This window comes from Scyliorhinus canicula, chromosome 9 (genome assembly GCF_902713615.1).
Source record: "Scyliorhinus canicula chromosome 9, sScyCan1.1, whole genome shotgun sequence".
NCBI classification, from domain to species: Eukaryota; Metazoa; Chordata; class Chondrichthyes; order Carcharhiniformes; family Scyliorhinidae; genus Scyliorhinus; species Scyliorhinus canicula.
Window position 1 is genome coordinate 4,422,861 of NC_052154.1, and position 27,805 is coordinate 4,450,665.

At 50.2% G+C, this 27,805-nt stretch overlaps 1 protein-coding gene across 1 annotated transcript in view; it reads left to right on the plus strand.

Moving 5' to 3' along the window:
• Positions 1-15,640, plus strand: part of cdh16 (cadherin 16, KSP-cadherin) — a 114,001-nt gene extending 98,361 nt beyond the window's left edge. Inside the window, exons 16-18 of the mRNA XM_038806215.1 lie at positions 2,905-3,021; positions 11,191-11,307; positions 13,959-15,640. Coding sequence (XP_038662143.1) covers positions 2,905-3,021; positions 11,191-11,307; positions 13,959-14,068 — 344 coding nt within the window. The 3' untranslated portion in view covers positions 14,069-15,640. The remainder of the gene's footprint in view (positions 1-2,904; positions 3,022-11,190; positions 11,308-13,958) is intronic.
• Positions 15,641-27,805: the final 12,165 nt, after the last annotated feature.

Sequence of the window (27,805 nt, forward strand, 5' to 3'; positions counted from 1 at the left end):
ATTCAGGTAAAATACACTTATGTTGGCTTTTATACCTCTGTTTTGAATAATCTTATTACCTCCTCATAACAATCTTATTAACAACTCGATCAGTAACCTCTCCTAAGTTATATTTCCTCTTAACTTTTCTCCTAATTTTCCTTGTCGTTGAACCCACATCTTCATGTAACAACCTTCCGCGTCGCTTACCATTTACGTTTTTACTTCCCGTTTTATTCCTTTTAGTGTTACTGGGCCTATTCACTGAGCTCCCCTCAGTCAGTTTTCTACCTCGAGAAGGTCACGTTCACGGTGAGGGGGCAGATCGACGGGTTCTGTTGTAGATGGCGGCGTTGGATATTGCACAGAAAGGATCTGGTCACTGTTAGCTATTGGGGGTGGGGGGGAGGAGAGGGGGAATGGGGAGGGGGGGGTGTTCCAGGCTTTCGGTGGGGGGAGGGCTGTTACAGTTGTTAATTGGGGCTTGTCTTTTTGGACATTGATACATGTTTTACTGTTGTTTTATTTTGATTTGAATAAAATGTTAAAAGTTCAATAACACATACTTTCAAAATAAAAGTGAATGGTACAATGTTGGGATGTGTGGGCAGTGATAGAAATTCAAGGGATAATTTTCATCTTCACTGGACTCAATGTCAGATGTGGTTCAATGGGCTCTCATCTCGGAGGCTGAAGGTTGTGGAGTCCAGTCCAATGCCTGAGACCCGAGCACAGCCTGGTGCAGTACTGAGGGAGTGCTGCACTGTCAGAGGGTCAGTACTGAGGGAGTGCTGCACTGTCAGAGGGTCAGTACTGAGGGAGTGCTGCACTGTCAGAGGGTCAGTACTGAGGGAGTGCTGCACTGTCAGAGGGTCAGTACTGAGGGAGTGCCGCACTGTCAGAGGGTCAGTACTGAGGGAGTGCCGCACTGTCAGAGGGTCAGTACTGAGGGAGTGCTGCACTGTCAGAGGGTCTGTACTGAGGGAGTGCTCCACTGTCAGAGGGTCAGTACTGAGGGAGTGCTGCACTGTCAGAGGGTCAGTACTGAGGGAGTGCTGCACTGTCAGAGGGTCAGTACTGAGGGAGTGCCGCACTGTCAGAGGGTCAGTACTGAGGGAGTGCCGCACTGTCAGAGGGTCAGTACTGAGGGAGTGCTGCACTGTCAGAGGGTCAGTACTGAGGGAGTGCCGCACTGTCAGAGGGTCAGTACTGAGGGAGTGCCGCACTGTCAGAGGGTCAGTACTGAGGGAGTGCCGCACTGTCAGAGGGTCAGTACTGAGGGAGTGCTGCACTGTCAGAAGGTCAGTACGGAGGGAGTGCTGCACTGTCAGAGGGTCAGTACTGAGGGAGTGCTGCACTGTCAGAGGGTCAGTACTGAGGGAGTGCCACACTGTCAGAGGGTCAGTACTGAGGGAGTGCTGCACTGTCAGAGGGTCAGTACTAAGGGAGTGCCACACTGTCAAAGGGTCAGTACTGAGGGAGTGCCGCACTGTCAGAGGGTCAGTACTAAGGGAGTGCCACACTGTCAAAGGGTCAGTACTGAGGGAGTGCCGCACTGTCAGAGGGTCAGTACTGAGGGAGTGCCGCACTGTCAGAGGGTCAGTACTGAGGGAGTGCTACACTGTTAGAGAGTCAGTACTGAGGGAGTGCTGCACTGTCAGAGGGTCAGTACTGAGGGAGTGCTGCACTGTCAGAGGGTCAGTACTGAGGGAGTGCTGCACAGTCAGGGGGTCAGTATTGAGGGAGTGCCGCACTGTCAGAGAGTCAGTACTGAGGGAGTGCTGCACTGTCAGAGGGTCAGTACTGAGGGAGTGCCGCACTGTCAGTGGGTCAGTACTGAGGGAGTGCTGCACTGTCAGAGGGTCAGTACTGAGGGAGTGCCGCACTGTCAGAGGGTCAGTACTGAGGGAGTGCCGCACTGTCAGAGAGTCAGTACTGAGGGAGTGCTGCACTGTCAGAGGGTCAGTACTGAGGGAGGGCTGCACTGTCAGAGGGTCAGTACTGAGGGAGTGCCGCACTGTCAGAGGGTCAGTACTGAGGGAGTGCTGCACTGTCAGAGGGTCAGTACTGAGGGAGTGCCGCACTGTCAGAGGGTCAGTACTGAGGGAGTGCCGCACTGTCAGAGGGTCAGTACTGAGGGAGTGCTGCACTGTCAGAGGGTCAGTACTGAGGGAGTGCTGCACTGTCAGAGGGTCAGTACTGAGGGAGTGCTGCACTGTCAGAGGGTCAGTACTGAGGGAGTGCCGCACTGTCAGAGGGTCAGTACTGAGGGAGAGCTGCACTGTCAGAGGGTCAGTACTGAGGGAGTGCCGCACTGTCAGAGGGTCAGTACTGAGGGAGTGCCACACTGTCAGAGGATCAGTACTGAGGGAGTGCTGCACTGTCAGAGGGTCAGTACTGAGGGAGTGCCGCACTGTCAGTGGGTCAGTACTGAGGGAGTGCTGCACTGTCAGAGAGTCAGTACTGAGGGAGTGCTGCACTGTCAGAGGGTCAGTACTGAGGGAGGGCTGCACTGCCAGAGGGTCAGTACTGAGGGAGTGCTGCACTGTCAGAGGGTCAGTACTGAGGGAGTGCCGCACTGTCAGAGGTCTTTTGGATGGGGCAATATACCAAGGTCCCAGCTTCCTGCTCGTGTGAATGTAAAGGATCCTATGACAGTATTTTGAAGAAGAGCGGGGAAGATCTCTCCTGTTTCCTGGCCAATATTTATCCCTCACTCAAGTCACAAAAATGGTAATCTGGTCATGATCACACTGCTGTTCGTGGGATCAACTGGCTGCCAAATCTCCTACATTATAAGAGTGTCTACACTTCAAAAGTTGATTCATTGGCTGTGAAGTGCTTTGAGAGATCCTGAAGCTGTGATCTCTCTGTTTATAGGATGTGTACAGTATTACTCCCAGTCTGATTCACTGTTCCTTTCAGAAACTCACGCCTATCTGACTATTGCACTCAGCTGGGTTGATCCAGGATTGTACCAGATTCCCATCATTCTCAGTGTGAAAGGGGAATCCAGCAAACGGCACAGTGATATATTACCAGGTAAAACATTGTGACACCACCTGGGCAATGCAGAACCATTTGCTACTATAAATGTGCATATTGATAACTGTTATGTTTCTAAATTGATTAGTTGCTTCATTCAGTTACTAGATGTTCCAGTGAATAAGAAACGTGAAAAGAGAGGATTTTTGAATCTGTTGTGGGCTGATTTCGTTTTTGTTGTTTTTAGTACTTTAAAGTTTCTGTAATTGGTAAATAAACATGTTAATTAATTTTAGCCTGAATGTAAGGGTTTGACACTGAAATTTCTATCACGGTTCAGGGAAGTTTTGAGAATGCGGTGGAAATCTAATGTAACCTCAGCTGTATTTCCGCTGTTATTACTATTCCTTTCACTACACGCATGTTGGTTTTTTAAATATTTAATAGTAAATTTGTTCAATAGAACTTGACTTGTGTTGTGGCTGGAAGATGAGGTGGGACAGAACAAAGGCCTTTTGATGGAGTAGACACTGAGGCCAGAATTGACTGCTCCCCTCCCATGGTGAGGGGCAGATAATCAGGAGAGAGCGCACAGGGTGGGTGGGTGGGGGGGCACCATGCCACCTCCACCCTGGTTAAATCTGTGCGAGAAAAGTCCCTTGACAGAATTCCCACCCCCACACTACCATTTGTCACCCTTAGGTGGCCAATTAATGCCCAATTAAGAAATTGTGCTTCAGAAATTGTGCTTGAGAAGCAATTGTGTGTGGGGTTGCCTGTGGGCTCCTGGGGCTGGGGCAGAGTGGGGAGGGTCCTGCAGTCAAAGGCACACGGTGCCTGATCGAGGGACTGGGCATTGGGGAGGGGAGAATGAAGTGGGGGGGGGGATAATAGATTCATAGAATTTACAGTGCAGAAGGAAGCCATTCGGCCCATCAAGTCTGCACCGACCCTTACAAAGAGCACCCTACTCAAGCCCACGTATCTACCCAATCCCCGTAACCCAGTAACCCCCACTTAACATTTTTTGGACACTAAGGGCAATTTAGCACGGCCAATCCACCTAACCCGCACATCTTTGGGCTGTGGGAGGAAACCAGAGCACCCAGAGAGAACCCACGCAGACACGGGGAGGACGTGCAGACTCCACACAGACAGTGACCCAGCTGGGAATTGAACCTGGGACCCTGGAGCTGTGAAGCAACTGTGCTAACCTCTGTGCTACCGTGCTGCCCTCGGGAGAGGTACGCCGTCAGATGGGGAGGTACGCTGTGAACTATCCCCTGCCATTGACTTTGACTCCCTCTCCCACTCTCTTCCCTCTGACCCCCCCCCCCCCCCCCCCCTTCACTCACCTGTGATCTGGGATCCAGGGAAGACACTGGGCTGCAGGTGGGTGTTGCATTGGCCGCAGCCAACACCTGCCTTGTGGGCACTGCCACTCAGGCCTCTATTGGTCAGCAGCTGTTGGTGGGAGGGGCTTCTGTCCGTGGGGAAGGCCCGACACTGAGCAGTGAAGTGCCTGTTGATACGATGGGCCTTCTCGAATAGAGGCGACTCGGAGCTCTCACTGGATCTCCAGCGGGAGGCTGAAACCCCCTATAGCCTGCACTAAACCCAGCCCAGACTGTTTCCACTTCCAGGGATTAACAAACCCACAGGATGCCAAAATCAGATAGTTGGCAAGGAATCAAGTAAGAAATTTAAGAACTCCTTAATCCAGAGTGTGGTGAGAATGTGGAACTCATTAACAAAAGTGAATAGTGTTGGTGCATTTAGGAAGCTGAGGAAATGCATGCACATGGGAGACTGGAATTGAAGATAATGATAATAGTTCATAAGACATAGAAGCAGAATTAGGCCATTTGGCCCATCGATAGTTGATAAGAGGCTTTTATTCAGCATGAAGACTGATAGGATTGGATTGGATTGGATTTGTTTATTGTCACGTGTACCGAGGTACAGTGAAAAGTATTTTTCTGCGAGCAGCTCAACAGATCATTCAGTACATGGGAAGGAAAGGGAATAAAAGAAAATACATAATAGGGCAACACAAGATCTCCAGTGTAAGCACTGGCATCGGGTGAAGCATACAGGGGTGTAGTGTTAATGAGGTCAGTCCATAAGAGTGTCATTTAGGAGTCTGGTGACAGTGAGGCAGAAGCTATTTTTGAGTCTGTTCGTGCGTGTTCTCAGACTTCTGTATCTCCTGCCCGATGGAAGAAGTTGAAAGAGTGAGTAAGCCGGGTGGGAGGGGTCTTTGATTATGCTGCCTGCTTTCCCCAGGCAGCGGGAGGTGTAGATGGAGTCCATGGATGGGAGGCAGGTTCGTGTGATGGACTGGGCTGTGTTCACGACTCTCTGAAGTTCCTTGCGGTCCTGGGCCGAGCAGTTGCCATACCAGGCTGTGATGCAGCCCGATAGGATGCTTTCTATGGTGCATCTGTAAAAGTTGGTAAGGGTTAATGTGGACATGTCGAATTTCCTTCATTTCTTGAGGAAGTATAGGCGCTGTTGTGCTTTCTTGGAGATAGCGTCGACGTGGGTGGACCAGGCCAGATTTTTGGAGATGTGCACCCCTAGGAATTTGAAACTGCTCACCACCTCCACCTCGGCCCCGTTGATGCTGACAGGGATATGTACAGTACTTTGCTTCCTGAAGTCGATGACCAGCTCTTTAGTTTTGCTGGCATTGAGGGAGAGATTGTTGTCGCTACACCACTAGGTTCTCTAAAATGAGTGCTAGTGTGTGTATTATAAATTCTATCTAATTTTATGAAGGAGGAAGGACAGATAATAATGGTATTTGGCTACTTTCATTCTTGTGCGAACCGCGAATATTTCAAAGATCTGTTTATGTCAGAATAGGGTCACCCTGCTGCCATTAAATCTTGGGCTGCCTGTTATTACGTGGTCGCACTTTCATTAGTGCTTCCCATGTTTCAAAGTTGGGGGTCACGTGAATAACGAAGATGCTCCCTTGCATAAATTGACAGATGACCTTTAAAGAAAGGGCTTTCAATCAAACATGGAAAATAACCTGCATATCAGATTGGCTCATTTATTATTTAACGCTGTCCACCCGATCTCACAAAATAAGTTTAGATGCATTTGTTATCAAGTTAAAATATTTATTATTTATCACCCAGGAAAGCCAGCAAAGCACATCAGTGAGACGGGAATAGAAGGCTGTATTAATAGGATGTGATGAAAGGAGGAGATTGGTGTGCAGAATACATATCAGCTGGGCCGAATGGCCTCTTTCTCTGCTGTGCATTCTGTGTTTTCGTTCGCTCATGGGATGTGGGCATCGCTGGCTCAGCCAGCATTCATTGCCCGTTCCTAACTGCCCCCTGAGAAGGTGGTAGTGAGCCGCATCCTTGAACCGCTATGGTGCAGTGTTACCATCCCAGTTGGTGTTGTGACTGGACAGGAAGTTCCCAGAATGCAACCCTGGCTCAAAAGGCCGTTACCTTTACTTTCTTAAAATAAGATGTGGAGGATCAGAGCCACGGGGCCGCTAATTAGTTTGATAAACAAGAAAAAACATTGAATTAAACCTTCTTTTAAAATTAATTTACGGCATGTGCGCGTCGCTGGTTCGACCAGCATTTATTGCCCATCCTTAATTGCCCTTCAGAAGGTGCTGAGCTGACTTCTTGAACCGCTGCAGTCCCTGAGGTGTAGGTACACCCACTGTGCTGTTAGGGAGGGAGTTCTAGGATGTTGCCCCAAACCTGGATAAATTGGATTATAATACAATACTCCTTTACTTCCCCTCTTATCTTAACAATTACACACAGAATTTAAGGTTAACATGGATTACAAAGTACATTCTAAACTACGTTTCATTAACACACAAAGTCCCTTTTAAGCTCACAGGATGACTGTGGTCAGACACACTCCTCCCTGAACCTAATTGAATGCCTGTCAGTTTCGCCTCAAAATCTCCCCAGATGATTCTCTTACTGTGAGCCACCTTGGGGAGAATTCTCCGACCCCCGCAGTGTCGGGGAATCGCCCGGGGCCGGCGTAAATCCCGCCCCCGCCGCGGCCGGAATTCTCCGCCACCCGGTATCGGAGGGCCCCCCCCGCGGCGATTCTCCGGCCCGCGATTGGTCGAAGTCCCGCCGCTGTCAGGCCTCTCCCGCCGACATGGTTTAAACCACCTCTGTGCCGGTGGGAGCAGGCGGCGGGAGCGGGCCCCGGGGTCCTGGAGGGGTGGGTACGGGGCGATCGGACCCCGAGGGGTGCCCCCACGGTGGCCTGGCCCGCGATCGGGGCCCACCGATCGGCGGGCGGGCCTGTGCCGTGGGGGCACTCTTTTTCTTCCGCCACCGCCACGGCCTCCACCATGGCGGAGGTGGAAGAGACCCCCCTACCGCGCATGCGCCAGTGGTGACGTCAGCGGCCGCTGACGCTCCGGCGCATGCGCGGACTCACCTCGACCGGCGAAGGCCTTTCGGCCAGCCCCGATGCCGGCCGGCATAGCGCCAAAGGCCGTTGGCGCCAGTGCGGAGAATTCCGCACCTTTGGGGAGGCCCAACACTGGAGTGCTTGGCGCCACTCCGCTACGCCGGGACCCCCCCCCCCCCCCCCCCCCACCCCGCCGGGTAGGGGAGAATTTCGCCCCTTGTCTCACTGAACTCTGGCTTCCGCACGAATGATTTCAGATTCCACTTTCAAAAGGCACACTTTCAAATCTTCTTTTAAACGATGCTTTCCCTCTGCTGCTTCCACCAAGGTTGCAATTTTAGGTTTTACACCTCTTCCTTCAGATTTCCTCTGTCTGAAAAGCTTTTACACAAATTCTGAGGTCCAGCCACCGATTTCCACAATCATTTCAAATAATGTCTCGCAAACTGTAGTAATTTTTCACAAATCTTAACACTACTGCAGATACCTTTCTGGTCTCCCTTTTAGACTCTCTGTGATTTTACTGAGCAGTAATCTATTCTAGTTCCCAGTTTCCTTTGTTCCGCTAACAGCAGACTTCTTGGAAACATCTCTTCATTTCTCTTGTTTCCTTAAATAGCTGGTCGGCATCTGTTTGCTTAACCATTTCTCCATCGTATGGCTTTTCTTCTAGCAAGGATGAGAGAGATGTTTCCTCTTTACCCTTCTAAAACCAACTGTTTCTAGCAACGCTGTGAGAGCTGCCTTCTCTCTGACTATCTGTCTCCAACTACAAACAAATTAGCTGAACTAAAACTTAAATTTCTCTCTGCCTTCCGCGCCGGCCTCTGTAGGGCTCTGCCATGGTCAGCGTGGAGAAGAACCGCCCTGCGGCCTCATTTGCTAAGCAACCCCTGCTGGTTTATTTAGCCTTTAGGCTGTAGCCTCTCTAAGCACAATAGAATCACATTTGGAACTGAACCAACGCCGACACATACAAACACTTTGTCCAGCATGAATCTAACTATAGGTTTTACCCTTTCAGGCACAGAAACATATAGGGCGGGATTCTCCCGCAAATGGCCGGATGGCCCGATGCCGGTGCCAAGAGCGGCGCGAACCACTCCGGCATCGGACCGACCGGACGGTGCGGAATCCTTCGCACTTCTGGGGGCTAGGCCGATGCCGGAGGATTGGCGCCACACCAACTGGCTCTGAAGAGTCAGCGCAAGTTGACGCATGCGCAGACCGGCCGGCGTGTTTCCTGCGCATGCGCAGGGCGGTTCTTCTCTGCGCTAACCAATGCAGAGCCCTACAGAGGCCGGCACGGAAGGAAAGAGTGCCCCCATGGCACAGGCCCACTGCAGATCGGTGGGCCCGCCCTCCCCTGGGCAGGATCCCCCTGCGCCCCCACCCCCCCGAGGACTCACCTAGCCGGACTACAAGCCAGGTCCCGCCGTGATGGACCAGGAAACGACGGCCGCTCGGCCCATCGGGGCCAGAGAATTGCTGGGGGGACGCTGCCAACGGCCCCCGGCCGTTACGATGTAAACCCCGCACCCTCCCAAAAACCGGCACCGGAGAGTATGGCAGCCGGCGTCGGACCGGCGGGCCGGGATTCGCTCGTCCCCCGAGGGTTCTCTGACCCGGCGGGGGGGTCGGAGAATCCCGCCCATAGTTCTTGGGGTGAAGGGGATCAAAGGTAATGGGGGAAGGCAGGATCAGGCTATTTAGTTTGTTGATTAGCCATGATCATAATGAACAGGCTCGAAGGGCTGAATGGCCTCCTCCTGCTTCTATTTTCTATGTTCCTATGTCATTACCTGACATTTTTGTGGCACAGATGTTACTTGCCACTTATTTGCCTTAGATGGAATGTTGTCCGGGTCTTGCTGCATTTGGACACAGGCAGCTTCATTGTCTGAGGAATCGGCGAATGGTGCTGACCATTGTGCAGTCACCAGCGAACATCCCCTCTTCTGACCTGATGATGGAAGGAAGGTCAGCTGAGATGGCTGGGCCGAGGAAAATTCCCAGAGGAACTCCTGCAGCATTGACCTGTGGGTGTAGTGCTACATAATTGAAACTGCAGATCACTCAGAGCAGAACTCTCATTGTAACGAGTCAACTTCAATCGGTAATAGTCAGTCGTGAAGGAGAAGAAGTCTTTTTTCTTCGTGTCACTCCTGCCTTATCACCTCTTCCATTCCCATCCTCCAGGGGCCTCAGCAATGATGTAAGGTGAAATGGTGATTTACTGTATTCTGAAGACGTCGCCCACAGAACTGAAACGTTAACTCTGGGCGGAATTGTGGGCCAGCGTTAGCCATCAGCGAGAATGCTGACGTGGGCGGGAAGTACGCAGAGAATCGGGAACAGCGATTCCCACCGGCGAGAGAGTGTTTCCCGATTTTCCAGGGCCCTCACTAGTGCCCCCCACCCACCCCGATTATTCATCGGTCACTGGCATGATGCCACAACAGCTTTATACAAATGAGAACTTGGCGCTGAAGCGGATATCTGAGGTCAGTGTGCAGGTCGCCATTATCATCCAGGGCGCTGGTCGCAGAGGGGACAGTGGAAAGGATGCAGGGGACCCAGATAATTCCGACTCCGGGCCGGGTGGGGGGGGGTTCAGTATCGGCATCTCTGGGGGTTTGGATTCTGGACAACCATGGAGCCAATCGAAGTGGCAGTTTTTTTTTCATTGCGATTGAGCAGCAGCAGCGAGTTCGATGTGCCCAGGAACAGCGCCCTGGTGATCTCCCACGAGCAGGACCACAGATGGTGGAGCCTTGGAGGTGACACTGCCAGCCGTGAGTGTTCTGACGTGGTGTGGTAGTATGACTAGGGGTATTACGGTACCTGGGAGTGTGAGCTGCCATTGGTGCAGAGGGCTCGCTGCCCATTGGCCTAGGTATATCATGTGCCTCTCAGCCGATTGGCTGAGATGATGGTAGCTCCGCCTACGAGGCGGGGTATAAGAACCCGTGTACCCCGGCAGCCAGCAATTCTTCTGTACGTCTGCTGCCGGGTCCACTTCTTGTGTATTAAAGCCTATCGTTCAGACTTCATCTACGTTTCGTGTCCATTGATTGTGCATCACGTGGAACGTCTGACCTCCAGATGTCAGATGTCCAGTGCTTTCCCGAGGGGGACGGCGGACCACCTGTGCCAGGTGATGCAAGAGTTGGCACCACATGGACTGGGGGGTCACCCACTGGTCAAACAGGTGATCGGCCTCGACAAGATGCGGTTCCGATGCCAGGACCAGTCGGGGGGAGCCCCCCAATACAGCCCCCAGAGGGTGTTCCACATCATTGGGGTCTACTGCACTCTGCACAACCTGGCACTGCAGCGGGGAGAGCAGCTGGACCAGAAGGAGATAGAGGAGCCACATCTCCTTGGATGAGGAGGAGGAGGTCGAGGAGGAAGCTCAATGGACGCACGAGGGCCGGCACTTCATTTTTACATTAGGCACTTCACAACCCTCCAGACTCAACATTGAGTTCAATAATTTCAGATCAAAAACCAATGTTCCTATATTTCCCAGACAGCAAGTACTGGTAATGGTTGTGTTACATCTTCCCCTTTTGTCGTTTAATCTCTTCTGCCTCCACCCTATCACAAACATTCCCCTTTGCTCCTTCCTCCCTCCCACCTTTCCCTGCCTCTGAAAACCTGAGACATCTCAAACTCTTTCCAATTTTGATGGGAAGTCCATTGACCTGAACTACTGACTCAGTTTCTCTCTCTACAGATGTTGCCTAATCTGCTGAGTAGTTTCAGCATTTGCTCTTTTAAATTCACTTTCTTCCATTGTTTTTGCAGTGTCTATCTGTACCTGCAGCTCCCGTGAGGTTTGCAAGATCGAGGTGGGGCCTATTCCGGGTAAACCCACCATCTTGACGACTGTGGCCACCATTGCTGGTACATTCGGGGTGATAGGTAAGTGGCTCAGTTCATAAGAGGTGATCTCATTGAACCATATTAAATTGTTCAGGGTAAATGCTGAGCAGCACGGTAGCATTGTGGATAGCACAATGGCTTCACAGCTCCAGGGTCCCAGGTTCGATTCCGGCTTGGGTCACTGTCTGTGCGGAGTCTGCACATCCTCCCCGTGGGTGCGTGGGTTTCCTCCGGGTGCTCCTGTTTCCTCCCACAGTCCAAAGATGTGCAGGTTAGGTGGATTGGCCATGATAAATTGCCCTTAGTGTCCAAAATTGCCCTTAATGTTGGGTGGGGTTATGGGGATAGGGTGGAGGTGTTGACCTTGGGTAGGGTGATCTTTCCAAGAGCCAGTGCAGACCCTCCTCCTGCACTGTAAATTCTATGATTCTATGAAATGCTTCCCCTGCCTGGAGAATCCAGGAGATAGAGTCAGAATCTCAGAATAGGCAGTCACACTGAGACGAGCAGACATTTCTTCATTCAGAGGATTATTAACCTTTAGAATTTGTGGCCTGTGGAAATACAAACAAATATCTGAATTAGGAGCAGGAGGAGGCCACTCGGCCCCTCAAACCTGTCCTGCCATTGGATAAAATCATGGCTCCTCTGATTGTGACCTCTACCCCACATTCCTGCCGACCCCGATAACCTCTCAGCCCCCTGCTTACCAACAGTCTACCTCGCACTGACATGAAAGTCTACAAACGCTCTGCTTCCACCACCTTTTGAGGGAGTTCCAAAGACTCACGACCCTCTGATAACATTTCTCCCCATCTCTGAAATGAGTGAACCATTATTTTTAAACAGTGACCCCCCTAGTTCTAGATTCTCTGACAAGAGGAAACACCCTCTCCACATCCACCCTGCCAATCCTCCTCAGGATTGACTTTCAATCAAGTCGCCTTTTACTCTTCTAAACTCCAATGGATACAAACCCAACCCTTCCAGCCTTCCTCATAAGGCAACCTGCCCATTCCTGATATTGGTCAAATGATGTTCATTCACTGAGCATGGTCAAGAGAAGATGGATCAATTTTTGAGCATGAGGAGAATTAAGGATAGTGATAGTGAAGGAAGATAGAATTAAGATCGAAGGTCAGCCATGATCTTGAATATTGGTGCAGGTTCAAAGGGTGAAATGGTCTACTCTTGCTCCTAGGTCTTATGTTTATGTGGTTCCGGGCGGAATTGTCTGGCTTCCCATTGGCGTGTTTCTCTACAGCAGGAGGCTGGCCTGCCATTGGCCGGTGACAGGATCCTCTGGTCCAATCGCTGTCAATGGGATTTCCCATTGAATCCACACTACGCTGCCAGGGAACCTGTGGTGAGGTATCACCGCAGGCTGGAAGGTCCCGCAGGCGGGATCAGCTGAAAGATCTCACCCATCAAGACTAATAATCTGACTGTAATGTAAACGTTTACTGAATCCCCATGAGGATTGATGTGGCAATGCGCCGGGCCAGTTCTGGAGGAACGTTCAATTGAAACCCTGCCCTATCACCTGATGGGGGTTGGGGGCGAGAGAGGGAGAGTAAAAGAGGAAAGAAAGGTTCAATGATATTGGATCAAAAGCTATCAGCTGTGGTACTCTCTTACTTCTGAATCCTATGTTTGTAGGTTCAAACCTCACTCCAGAAACTTGACCCCTAATCTCGGCTGACCACTATTGATGTCAACCCTGAGAGAATGCTGATCTGTCAGAGGCTCTGTCTTTTAGAAGAGATGTTTAAATGAAGAGCCGCGTACTCTGTCAGGGGACAAGACCCCAGAACACTATTTCAAGAAGAGTGAGAGAGTTCCCAGTTAATTAGGGGCAGCACAGTAGCACAAGTGGATAGCACCGTGGCTTCACAGCGCCAGGGTCCCAGGTTCGATTCCCCGCTGGGTCACTGTCTGTGCGGAGTCTGCACGTTCTCCCCGTGTCTGCGTGGGTTTCCTCCGGGTGCTCCGGTTTCCTCCCACAGTCCAAAGACGTGTAGGTCAGGTGGATTGGCCATGCTAAATTGCCCTTAGTGACCAAAAAGGTTAGGAGGGGTTATTGGGTTACGGGGATAGGGTGGAAGTGAGGGCTTAAGTGGGTCGGTGCAGACTGGACGGGCCGAATGGCCTCCTTCTGCACTGTATGTTCTATGTTAAAATTTGTTCTTCAACCAACATTGTTAAAAATAGGTTACCTTGGTTCTCATTCTGGAATTCTCCTGTGTACAACTTGACTTCTACATTTCTTACTTTTCAACAGTGACTACATTGATAAAGTACTTCACTGCGTGCAAAGTACATTGGGAAGCCCAGAGGCTGTGAAAGATGCTATTGAAATGCAAGTTCCTCCTTTCTTTGTCCGTGGGGGGCAAAGTTTAGAGGAGATGTGCGAGGCAGGTTTTTTACACAGAGGGGGGTGAGTGCCTGGAATGCGCTGCCAGGGGAGGTTGTGGAAGCAGATACATTAACGGCGTTCAAAAGGCATCTCGACAAACACATAGATAGGATATAGAGGGATATGGCACAAGGAAGTGCTGAGGGTTATGGCCAAGGTTGGTATCATGACCGGTACAAACTTGGAGGGCCGAAGGGCCTGTTCCTGTGCTGTATTGTTCTTTGCTATTTTGTAGATTAATTCTCCATCTTCTTTCTCCCTTCCCCACGGGCAGCCTTTTTCCTGACCATTACCTTGGTGCACCTGTCCATTAATGGAAAACAGCACAAGAAGAGGAAGCGAAATGTCAGCATTGAATCCTCACCTTTACGTTTTTCAGCCTAATGTGGACCAGCTCAATGCACAGTCACCAAGCCATCCCTCCGACCAATTGGATTGCTTATTTTCAACGTCCTATTGAATATGTGGAGAGGACAATCAGAATATACACCTGGATCAAAACGCAAACTCAATTTCTTCTCATTTGTTTGTCACCATATCATTGTTCACCACTGAGTTTATCGTGATTGTACAAGGGATTAGAAGGTAGAACAAATCTGCTCATTATAGAGAATAACTAGGAGATTTAGAGCTTTTTAACCCCTAATTTTAACTAAAATAGCTTTGCACTCCATTAACTTTCATTCAGTGTAAAATTGGACGGGACACAACAGAGTCACTCGGGTGCAATCCTCCTGAATTGACTTTGATCCGCTGTGGTAACCCGGCGTGGTTACCCGGCGGCACACATTGTCCAGGCTACATGGGTCCCAGAGCGTTGATGCCGTGTCAGGAAGGCACCATGAAAACCACCACAGAAAACTAACGGGCACAGAAAAAGCAGCTGCCCCCCCCCAATGATGCCTGGAGGATTGGGCTGGACACTTCCTTCACCCTCTCTTCCTTCTGGGAAAGGCAGGAAAAAAACCCAGGGGTAAAAACCTCAGGACCAATATGGGAAAAAGTATTCTGGAGAGATTCAATCTCCAAACACAATCAGACTCGAACAAAATCAGTGTGAAACACAATAAATCCAGCTCACCCACAGTGACCTGATTGTCACTGAGCGCCGTTAGCGTGATGCAAAGATGAGTAATCCTGCAACATTACATCACTCAGTTTATCTAAATAATCCACCGCATCCTTTGTGGCTCCCAATCACCCTTGCTCCAAGAAAACCTCTCACTGTATAGTCCTCATTCACAAAGTGCTGTGTAATGGGTATGGGATTATAATATATATATGTGTGTGTGTATAATATATAATAGATGGTTTATTGGGAGAATGATTATATGCATTATAATGGGTGTGGGAAGTACTTTGTACAGGGTATACTGAGTGAACAGTACATTATGTACATGAATTATGCATTTGTATATTGGATGTGATATATTATTTACACCATACATTATGAAGGTGTTATGTTAGGTATGTGGTATATTACATACATGATATAACATACCCATGGTATATTTGGTATGTGCAATATTGTGTGTGTGGCATATTGACCACACGGTACACTGGGTCTGTGGTATACTTTATGAGTGGAGTACAATGATTATGTGGGGGGCTGATTATGTGGGATATTGACTACTGATTTCTCCCCTGTGCAGTACTTATCCCGTGTGCCTCCTGCTCCTCACTGTCTAACCATCCCGCTGAGGAGCTCACTCATCGAAACACTGGAGTGAGCTCAAGTGAGGAGAGGAAACAGTTTAATTAAAACCCCAAGCAATCAATCTCGAACTGTGCCTGCAGACGTTTGTAGATGAATTTATCGCTGCGATGGAAAGGCAAATTGTATTTGTGCCGGAGGCTTCATTAATTAAGAGCTATCTATGTTTATATTTGTATGAAATGTGAAAGCGTTCCACCTTCGCAACGATAGAGTACCCATTAAAACATGCTGTATAACTGTAGAGTCTCACTTAACATGGATTTCCTTAAAGTCCTTGTGCCTGAGGAGGACAAGAGCAATGAATATATTGGTGAATAAGTGTCTAATTTCATCTTTGATGTATTCTGTCTACAAAATGACAAAAATACAGAGATGAGTGAAACAAAAGACTCAATGAGCCCTGTTCTGTTCTATCCTATCTGTTGGTATCACTGCGTCAGCCAGTGAGTTGTTGATGGGGAAAATTGACAGCAGGCTTCACAATGAAACATCTATTCCGCAGCCAACAGAAGCTGTGGTCAGATTTTGTTTTGGAGTTTTCGTCACATCGGGCGTGATCTACACGAATGGGAACAGAGTCCCATAGCGAGCATGTTTAGCCAGGTGTTTCCCGGCGCTCCGAGCGACAGGACACATCACGCTATTGAATGGCCATTCGGGTAGATCGAGGGCCTCAGTGGGGAACTTGCAACTGAGGCCGCACCTCAGCCCCGTTTTGTTTTCCCTGAGGAACCTGCTCGCTGGAACTCCTCAGTGCAAGGGGAGATCGGGGCGCCACTTTTAAACGGCGTCCCGATCTCTCAACCCACAAACCCCAACTCACCTACAAGGAGTCCTCGGTTCCCGCTCCCCACGCCGGGCGCCCCCAGACCCGATCCCCATCACATGAAAAATGCCAGCTTGGCACTGCCCCTGCCAGCTGGCAGTGCCTGGTTGACACCCAGGTGGCACTGCCAGGGTGGCAGGCTGGCAGTACCACCCTGCCCAAAGGGCAAGTACCCAGGGTCCTCCAATCCCCTCGGAGACCCCCGCGAGTGCCAATCGGTCTGTTTGTGGAGAGCAGCATTGAACAGCATTCGCCCGAGGTTTCCAAGGCAAAGGTGTTAGATCCCATTCCTTGGTTAGATCTCAGGAATGCATATTAGAATGCAAATTTGAATGAATACCAGCTATCTCACTCTAATATGTTGATTTTCCAGAAAGTGATCCTGCCCACAATGGGCGGGATTCATATCACGATATCTCCCGAGATCGCGTTAGATATCACGAGGCGTGGGGAGCCGGGTAGATCCTGGAAGAGGGATCCACTGGCCAAGCGTCGCTCCTTCTCGGGCGCAACGCGGTCAGTAGATGCCGCCCAATATCTTCCATCTCCGACCCACATGGGAGCCCATCATGTCCATCCTCGCTGTGAAGTACCGATTGGTCCACTTAGTGAAGGAGGCATAAACCTACTTTGGAGGGAGTTCGGAGAAGGTTAACTGGTCTGATTCCTGGGATGAAGGACTTTGTCTTATGGGGAAAGATTGAGTAGATTGGGCCATACTCATTGCAATTCAGAAGAACGGTGAAGTAATTGAAACAATAAGATTTGAGTGGCCTTGATGGAGACCTTGAGAGGCTGTTACCTCTCCCTGAGGTCTAGAACCAGGGGTCACAGACTAAAAATTTAGGATCTCCCATTTAAGACGAAAATGAAGAGAAATTTGTTCCCTCAGAGGGCCATTCGTCTGTGGCATTCTGTCCCCCAGCAAGCAGTGAGGCCGGCTCATTGAATATATTCAGGGCCGAGTTAGACAGATTGCTCATCAACTGGGGAGTCGAGGGGGCAGATAGGAACGGAGAGTTGAGCCGACAGATCAGCCATGATGTTACTGAACAGCGGTGCTGGCTCAAAGGGCCAAATGGCCTCCTCGATCCTTGTGTTCTCACAGTGGCCCATCCAACCTACATGAAAATGAATGAAAATGAAAATGAATGAAAATGAAAATCGCTTATTGCCACGAGTAGGCTTCAAATGAAGTTACTGTGAAAAGCCCCTAGTCGCCACATTCCGGCGCCTGTCCGGGGAGGCCGGTATGGGAATCGAACCGTGCTGCTGGCCTGCCTTGGTCTGCTTTCAAAGCCAGCGATTTAGCCTGGTGAGCTAAACCAGCCCCTGAGCTTCGGGAAAGGGAACGTGGGGAGAATGAGTAGCATCGTGCGTCAGATCTCCCCGTGGACGAGCCGGATTTTACCGAGGGAACAACAGGAGAGGTAGGAACGAAAGGGAAAAGGCTGGAAAATCTCAGCAAGTCTGGCAGCATCTGTAGGGAGAGAAAAGAGCCAACGTTTCGAGTCCGACGGCTGCCAGACTTGCTGAGATTTTCCAGCATTTTCCCTTTTGTTTCAGAGTCCAGCATCCGCAGTAATTTGCTTTTAACAGGAGAGGTAGGTCAGATTTTGAGTTAATGATTCTGGAGGTGAGGAAGGGAATGGATTCAGGTTATGGTGGAAGTGGCAAATTCATTTGTAAAGAACGTCTGTCTATAACAGTGAGCTATGGGTTGTGGTAACAACTGGTTCATTAATATCCCTTAGGGAAGGAACCCGGCCGTCCTTGCCTAGTCTGGGCCTTTGGGTGAGTGCAGTCTTAGACCAATGTCATTGACTCTGAACTGTCCCCGATGCAGCCGAGCAAACCTTGGACCCAGCCTCTCCTCGAGGTCCAAGAAGGTGACTTATCACCACTTTCTCAGGACAACTAGGGATGGACAATAAATGCTGGCCTAACCAGTGGCCCAGTGATCCCCACAGCCTGTGAATGAATATTTAGGATGAAACAACTTTTCCATTTGTATTTCAGTCCAACACTGGATGCAAGGAAATTTAACCTTGAACTTCTGACGTGAATTTCACAGTTCAAAGAAAAATTAAGCAATTGCGATTGTTTTCATAGAATTTACAGTGCAAAAGGAGGCCATTTGGCCCATCGAGTCTGCACCGGCCCTTGGAAAGAGCACCCTACCCAAGGTCCACACGGCCACCCTATCCCCATAACCCAGTAACCCCACCTAACCTTTTTGGACACTAAGGGCAATTTATCATGGCCAATCCACCTAACCTGCACATCTTTGGACTGTGGGAGGAAACTGGAGCACCCGGAGGAAACCCACGCAGACACGGGGAGGACGTGCAGACTCTGCACAGACCGTGACCTGAGCCGGGAATCAAACCTGGGACCCTGGAGCTGTGAAGCAACTGTGCTAACCACTGTCCCACTTGAGCTGAGGAAACCTTTCTCATCTCCCTTTCTGTGATCAGTTATCCAAATTAATTTGAAACGTCAGACCATTCCACATCTCTGCCTTCGCTCTCAGTGTCAGCCTTGGCTCTTGCCTCCAAACCAGAAGGATGTGGCTTCAAATTCCACTCCAGAGACTTGATCAAAGAAATCTCGGCTGTCAGCCCCAGTGCAGTGCTGAGGAAGTGCTGCACTGCTGGAGGCGCTGACTTGCTGTGTGTGGGAGCTTGCTGTGTACAAATTGGTCGCCGTGTTTCCTGCGTGACAGCAGTGACTACACTAACCAAAAGCACTTCATTGACTAGAAAGTACTTTGTGACACCATGAGTCATGTATCGGGGATAATAGAGCACGAGTTTCATTCCCGGAGCATGTGTCGCGTGAACAGACAGCTTCGAGATGCCTATGCGAATGTTTAAAGTGTATTAATGAGGGAAAGAGAGGGTGAAAGTGAGTTCCTGCATTTCAGCAAATCTGTGGAGGAGACAGCAGCAGTGGGAGGGAACTAAAATCTGTCATTGGGAGATTCTGCCTTATAAAGAAATAAACCGGGGAAAGATTCCAATCGTCTCTGCTTTAAAATTTCAAAGAAACAAATGTGAGAGCCCCTCCCCAGTGACTTTAACTCCCCCACCTCCAGTTCGCTCCACCAATTTCACAAATAAATACAAATCACATGCTCCTGGTTTTAGAGAGGGGAACAATTGAAAGCACAATGTTGGAGCCGACATTATTAGTCTTGTGTGTGTCAAGGGAATTGAAAGGTCCAAAACTCAGAGGTTCCCAAACAACCCTCACAATTGTTTTCACCCAGGGTTTACAAAGGTTTGGTTGCAGATATGAGAAGGACAATGCTTTTTTCAATACTCTTTGTTTAATAGGTTTCTATAAATACATTTTAAAAAGTCAATTGGCAGATATAGATTTAACCATGATCATATCTGCTGATTGCTAATGGATGGAAACTGTAATAAAAGGCCCTCAGAGCTGAGAAAACCTTTCCTGCAATAAATGAGTGACTCACTGTCACATTTTCCAATTTGCTGTACAGAGCGAGACTGACTGCACAGATTAACCCACCATCCACTGAACTGGACACACACTGTGAAACCTGGCAGCAATCTGCCCCTCCGTCACAATAACTGCCCCTCTCCCTCGCCCTACCCCTCACTCCCAGTGTTCTCCCCTCAATCCCCTCACCCCCACAGTGCCCTCCTCTCCCTCGCCCTACCCCTCACCCCAACAGTGTCCCCCTCTCCCCTCAATCCCCTCACCCCCACAGTGCCCTCCTCTTCCCTCAATCCCCTCACCCCACAGTGCCCTCCTCTCCCTCGCCCTACCCCTCACCCCAACAGTGTCCCCCTCACCCCTCAATCCCCTCACCCCACAGTGCCCTCCTCTCCCCTCAATCCCCTCACCCCACAGTGCCCTCCTCTCCCTCGCCCTACCCCTCACCCCAACAGTGTCCCCCTCACCCCTCAATCCCCTCAATCCCCTCACCCCCACAGTGCCCTCCTCTCCCCTCAATCCCCTCACCCCCACAGTGCCCTCCTCTCCCTCGCCCTACCCCTCACCCCAACAGTGTCCCCCTCACCCCTCAATCCCCTCACCCCACAGTGCCCTCCTCTCCCCTCAATCCCCTCACCCCCACAGTGCCCTCCTCTTCTCCCTCACTCTACCCCTCACTCCCACAGTGTCCCCCTCACCCCTCAATCCCCTCACCCCCACAGTGTCCTCCTCTCCCTCGCTCAACCCCTCACTCCCACAGTGTCCCCCTCACCCCTCAATCTCCTCACCCCACAGTGTCCTCCTCTCCCTCGCTCAACCCCTCACTCCCACAGTGTCACCCTCACCCCTCAATCCCCTCAATCCCCTCACCCCACAGTGCCCTCCTCTCTCTCGCTCTACCCCTCACTCCCACAGTGTCCCCCTCACCCCTCAATCCCCTCACCCCACAGTGCCCTCCTCTCCCCTCAATCCCCTCACCCCACAGTGCCCTCCTCTCCCTCGCCCTACCCCTCACCCCAACAGTGTCCCCCTCACCCCTCAATCCCCTCACCCCATAGTGCCCTCCTCTCCCCTCAATCCCCTCACCCCCACAGTGCCCTCCTCTCCCTCGCCCTACCCCTCACCCCAACAGTGTCCCCCTCACCCCTCAATCCCCTCAATCCCCTCACCCCACAGTGCCCTCCTCTCCCCTCAATCCCCTCACCCACAGTGTCCCCCTCACCCCTCAATCCCCTCACCCCACAGTGTCCTCATCCTTCCCCCTGAACTTTCTCATCCCCACAGTGCCCTCCTCATCTCTCTCACTCTCCCTCCCGCTGTGTCCTGCCCCTCTCCCTGATGCCCTCCCCTGTGGTGTCCTGCCTCTCTCCTCCATCCTCCCCAGCAGTGTCCTGTCCTTCCGTCCGTACCTCCCATCCCTAACTGTGTCTTGCCTCCCTTTCTGTACTCGGTTGTCCCTCACCATCTCCCTTCCACCACAGTGTCCTACCCCCCTCTCCCACTCACTCCATTTTCTGCAGCAATGCGCTTGTGAAAAAAATGCAGGATCCATTCTTAGATTTAAAAACAACAAAGATCCAACTATTCTGTTTGCCGACTTTTTTTAAAAAGCACTCACATTCATTAAAACCCATTTACTACAATTACATTCCTTCAACTACATTATTCCTTATAACACCAGTCTCAATTGGAAAACCCCTCATAAAAGCAAGCATTGGTATTTGTATTCGCACGTCAGAATCAATAGCCAGTTGGAGCTGGTTGTGAAATCAATTATGCAGCAGTAATCTAAGGCTTATGTCAACAGGGCGAAATAGCAATTTTTTTTAACATTCCACACTTTTTCAAAAAGTTAAAGGGCAGGAGTTTTAAATACCTTGACAGTTTTAATAGTTCACCGTGACATTTTGACAGTTGATTCTGACCGTTCTAATAATACCTCCGTCAAACGTGTTCCACGACCATATCCAAAAGGATTCCTTACCTATCCCAAGAGCCTACCCTGCTATCGGATGAATCTACAAAGTTCAGACCTCTCGCACTAAAATCGCAACACGAGTGGAGATTTCTGCTGACTTCTATGGACAGCTGCCTCTGTGAAATGCACTTCCACAAATCCCGACCCCAGGCCCGTTCCTTGTGAAAATGATAAGTGCTACATTCGATGGCGCGACATCCAGACTCGGGCCTGTTTTGTCATTTTTTCAATGACGGAGAGGCTCTCCTTCATTGCAAAGATTCGAGCCTCGGAGTCCATTGACTCTTGTGTTTTGAGTAAGCTTCGAACAATGGCAGACGTCTGGATATGGTTATCCGAGGCGGGCGACCCCTAAAGTGATTCAATTAGAATGTTCCAGAAACTTATAGTCTGTATTGCATAAGCAACGGTCTCCTGACACCTTGGCAGCCATCTTAATAAGTCATCAATAGTGTTTCTATTGAAACAAATAGAGGCCTGTTCCAGAAGCTTCCATCTGAGCACAGTCTATGTCTGAAGTTATAAATAGGACATTCCTTTAATGGAATGACATACGTGATATCGAATCATTGTCACTGTTTTGCAGGATCGCTCTGAACGTCTTCATTTTCCTTTCTCTATTCTCTTCATGCCGAATGGTTTAATATATGCGTCTGTCCTCCCCTGTTCTTGTCTCTTCTTTAATCTATTTTTACGTCCCTTCTTCCATATTCACTTTGCTCAACTTTACTGAAAAGGACACAGTGAAGGAGCAGGAATCCCAGCAACCTCTGACCCTGTGAGTGCTCTGGTTAAAGTGATGGGTCCAAGAATTAACAGCACATCCTGATATGGGATTGCAAATGTAGACGTGATATCCTTCGGAGAGTTGTGTATCTAGAGACAGCAGTGAAGGTTTGATCCACACCTCAAATTCTAAAATTCTCTTGTTCAAATTCCTCCACTGCTTCACCCCTGCCCCATCTCTGGATTCTCCAAAAGCCGCACTATAGTATAATGGGTTAAAAGATTGGATATGCTAATCTGTGACGTACATGATGATGTAACGCTGACATCAGGCAGCTATGTGCTCGGTACTTTAGGGAGCAGACAGGCAGCCCTGAGGGGAGATATGCCTTTCCTGCAACCCACTATGTACGTACGGTCAATAATGTAAATAAACCAGTGTTTGAGTAAATACCCAGAGACAGCTGCAGCCCTCCCTTGTAAGAATCCTGCCCAATACATTCTACAACCGTTCCTTGATTTCTGGCCTTTTGCACAATCCGATTTTAATCGCTCCACCAGACACATCTGCCTGGGTGTGGTAGTCACCACTGTTGTATTATATTGTATATATGGGTTTTACAGTAATGCCCCTGTACTACAGGTACAGGAGTAGATCCCTGCCTGCGGCTCCGCCCAGTAGACGGAGTATAAATGTGTGTGCTCCCCGAACAGCAGCCATTTCACCAGCTGCTGTGGGAGGCCACACATCTCTGTGTAATAAAGCCTCGATTACATTCTATTCTCGTCTCGTCGTAATTGATAGTCCATCAATTTATTACACAGATTTTTCAGAGATGGACCTCCGCATCAAGCCGGAGCGCCTGCAGCTGCATCCTCAAGCTGACAACGCCAAAAAGGACTTTGCACATTGGCTAGCCTGTTTTGAAGCGTACATCGGGTACTGCGCCAGACCCAATCTCAGAAGCACAGAAGCTCCAGATTCTGTACACACGGCTGAGCTCCAACGTCTTTCCCCCTCGTCCAGGACGCGCCGACCTACACAGAGGCCATGGCGCTACTGAAGGAGAATTACGCTCAGCGGACCAACAAGATCTACGCCAGGTACCTCCTGTCCACGCGGCACCAACTTCCCGGTGAGTCTGTGGAAGATTTCCGCGTGCCCTGCTCGCCCTGGTGAGAGACTGTGACTGTGAGGCCGTTTCAGCCACTGAACATTCGAACCTGCCAATGAGAGACGCATTCATTACGGGCATAGGGTCTGACTACATCTGCCAGCGCCTCTTAGAAGGGGCCACGCTTGACCTCACGGCGACCAAGAAACTAGCGCTCGCTCTCACGGTGGCCTCACGCAATGTACAGGCTTATGCACCCACGATTAGATTCCAGTCTGTAACTCACTCCCGGGTATCTGTTATTCTATATATGACCCACCCTGAACCCCGCGATTCGATTCCAATCTGTAACTCACTCCCGGGTATCTGTTATTCTATATATAAACCACCCCGAACCCCTCGATTAGATTCCAGTCAGTCTGTAACTCACTCCCGGGTATCTGTTATTCTATATATAAACCACCCTGACCCCCTCGATTAGATTCCAGTCTGTAACTCACTCCCGGGTATCTGTTATTCTATATATAAACCACCCCGAACCCCTCGATTAGATTCCAGTCTGTAACTCACTCCCGGGTATCTGTTATTCTATATATAAACCACCCTGAACCCCTCGATTAGATTCCAGTCTGTAACTCACTCCCGGGTATCTGTTATTCTATATATAAACCACCCCAAACCCCTCAATTAGATTCCAGTCTGTAACTCATTCTCGGGTATCTGTTATTCTATATATAAACCACCCCGAACCCCGCGATTCGATTCCAATCTGTAACTCACTCCCGGGTATCTGTTATTCTATATATAAACCACCCCAAACCCCTCGATTAGATTCCAGTCTGTAACTCATTCTCGGGTATCTGTTATTCTATATATAAACCATCCTGAACCCCTCGATCAGATTCCAGTCTGTAACTCACTCCCGGGTATCTGTTATTCTATATATAAACCATCCTGAACCCCTCGATTAGATTCCAGTCTGTAACTCACTCCCGGGAATCTGTTATTCTATACATAAACCATCCTGAACCCCTCGATTAGATTCCAGTCTGTAACTCACTCTCGGGTATCTGTTATTCTATATATAAACCATCCTGAACCCCTCGATTAGATTCCAGTCTGTAACTCACTCCCGGGTATCTGTTATTCTATATATAAACCACTCCAAACCCCTCGATTAGATTCCAGTCTGTAACTCACTCCCAGGTATCTGTTATTCTATATATAAACCACCCCAAACCCCTCAATTAGATTCCAGTCTGTAACTCACTCCCGGGTATCTGTTATTCTATATATAAACCACCCTGAACCCCTCGATTAGATTCCAGTCTGTAACTCACTCCCGGGTATCTGTTATTCTATACATAAACCACTCCGAACCCCTCAATTAGATTCCAGTCTGTAACTCACTCCCAGGTATCTGTTGCTCTATAAATAAACCCCATGATGTCCATGATTCTGCTAATTTCCGACGATTTGCTACTCTCTCTATATAAACCCTGTGAACTCCCTGATTCGATTCCAGCTTCATAATTACTTTTCTTTTGCTTTATTCAGTTTGTATCATAGCAAGCTGGGCTTTGGAATGTTGGTCAGTGTTGTTAATCTACGGCCCTTTGTGGCTCACCCCCCTCTCTCTCTCCCTGTCTCTCTGGCTGGAAAAACACGGCCATGTTTTGCATTCTGGCCGTGAGCACTGTCCCCCAAATTAGCAGCATGATAGCTAAATGCAGCGAGGACGGTCAGGGCTGATGGAATATTTCTGACCCTTTGCTAATCAGGCAGTTGCCCAATGAACACCTTCCCATGTCAGGCCCGTTTACTGGAAACGTGGAGTCTGCCCACAGTTGGAGAAGGGTCCTGTCACTTACTGTTTCTAAGGAGCTTTATTGTGGTGTTTACTAAATAGAAACGGTAGTTTCCCAGACTCTATGTGTCAGGCCTGGCTTTGAGGAGCATCTGTCAACACGCTGCGTATAAATACACCTCAGAGGGACCTAATTGACGTGAGTATATGCGTGTAGCTTTTTATAGTTTGGCTGAGATTAGCGTTTTTATTTTGGTTTAAGCATTTGCTATTTATATCAGTGTCAGCGGATTGATCCTCAGCACGTGACAGCTGATACATGTAACACTATTCAGACTAAAGTGGTGAAACCTGCTGAGGAGAGGCCTGGGGCCTAGGAGTTGTGAGCTGAGGCCTGGGACTGGGGGGGCTGGTCCTTAGGCCGAAGCCTGTGGGTGTCAACTCTGATTCGGCATACACTGGAGATTTCATCACATGATCTCCAGTCTCCAGCAGTCGTGACCTTCAGGGTTGCCTTGCTGGCTGCGGCAATGGTGTTCTGTGCCCTTCCACCCCGACCCCACAGCCCACCTCCTGGCCAGCCTCCACTCAGCAAACAATGACGATGTTGGACACCTTCCCTACCTCCTCTCTCTCCCTCAGCAGCCGCCGCACCAGTTTCACAAGTTTTGAAAGCAGAAGTTTAGCTCAGTGGGCTAGACAGCTGGTTTGCGATGCAGAACAAGGCCAGCAGCGCAGGTTCAATTCCCGTACCAGCTGAGAATTCTGAATTCTCCTTCCGTGTACCCGAACAGGCGCCGGAATGTGGCGACTAGGGGCTTTTCACAGTAACTTCATTGCAGTGTCAATGTAGGCCTACTTGTGACAATAAAAATATTATTATTATTAAGTGAACTTCGCCCTTGGCAACTCGGCCCATCGGAGGCGGAGAATGGCGGAGGTCCTGGAGAATACAGGGTCGGGCCTGCTATGCAATCGGCATCTACTGTACATGCGGAGCGAAACGCATTGACGCCGTTTTTGGAGGCGACAGAGAATCGCCATTTGGCGTCAAATCGGTGCCCACCACGATTTTGGCGTCCAAGACTATTCTTCGCCCAAACACATTTCCCGATTCCGGCATCGGCTAACGGAGAATCCCGTCCTTCATCTCACCCTGTATGACAGTCCCGCCATCCCAGGAATCAGCCTGGTAAACCTTCGCTGCGCTCCCTCCATCACAAGAACATCCTTCCTCAGGTAAGGACACCAAAATGGCTCACAATACTACAGGTGTGGCCTCACCAATGCCCGATAGAATTGCAGTGAAACGTTCCTGTTCCTGTACTAAAATTCTCCCACTATCAAGGCCAACATACCATTCATTAGGTGAATTCGACATTCTGAATTCTCCCTCTGTGTACCCGAACAGGCACCAGAAGGTGGTGAATAGGGGCTTTTCACAGTAACTTCATTGCAGTGTTAATGTAAGCCTACTTGTGACACTAATAAAGATTATTATTATTATTTGTCTTCTTCACTGCCTGTTGTACCTGCGGGCTTACTTTCAGTGACTGATGCATGAGCCCATCAACTTCCCAATTTACACCCATTCAAATAATAATTTGCCTTCCTATTTTTGCTACCAAAGTGGATGACCTCAAATCCACCCGCGTTATATTGCATTTGCCATAAATCTGCTCAACCGCTCAGTCTGTTCTAATCCCACTGACCCATCTCTGCATCCTCCTCACAGCTCACCCTCCCACCCAACTTTGTATCATCTGAAAATTTGGAGATAAAAGACAGGATTCTCCGACCCCCCCCTGCCGGGTTGGAGAATCGCCCGGGGGGGGGGGGGGGGGGGGGGGGGGGAGCAGCGCTAATCCCGCCCCACCGCCCCGGCGCTGGCTGCCGTATTCTCCGCCGTCAGTTTTCAGGTGGGGGTGGGGGGGGGGGGATCACGCCACACCGGTCGGGGGCCGTGAGCAGCACCCCCCCCCCCCGGCAAATTCTCCGGGTGCGATGGGCTGAGCGGCCGTCTGTTTTTGGCCAGTCCTGGCAGCGTGGGTTAGACATGGTCCCACACGCCGGGACCTGGCAGGTAAGTCGGCTGGGTCGGTCCTCGGGGGGATCCGACCACGGCGGGGCGGGAGGGGGGGGGTTCCCACAGTGGCCTGACCCGCGATGGGGCCCCACCGATCTGCGGGTGGGCCTGTGCCGTGGGGGGGGCACTCATTCCTTCCGGCCACTGTCGGGCTCCGCCATGGCCAGCGCGGAGAAGGCACCCCTCTGCGCATGCGCCAGAATGCGCCGGCCGGTCTGCGCATGCGTGGGGTCATGCTGGGCCTTTGGCACATGCGTGAACTCGCGCCGTCCCTTCGGCACCAGCAGGCGTGGCGCCAACCCCTCCGCTGTCCACCTAGCCCCCAAAAGTGCGGGGAACTCCCTCTGTGTACCCAAACAGGCACCAGAATGTGGTGACTAGGGGCTTGATGACGCTGGAGT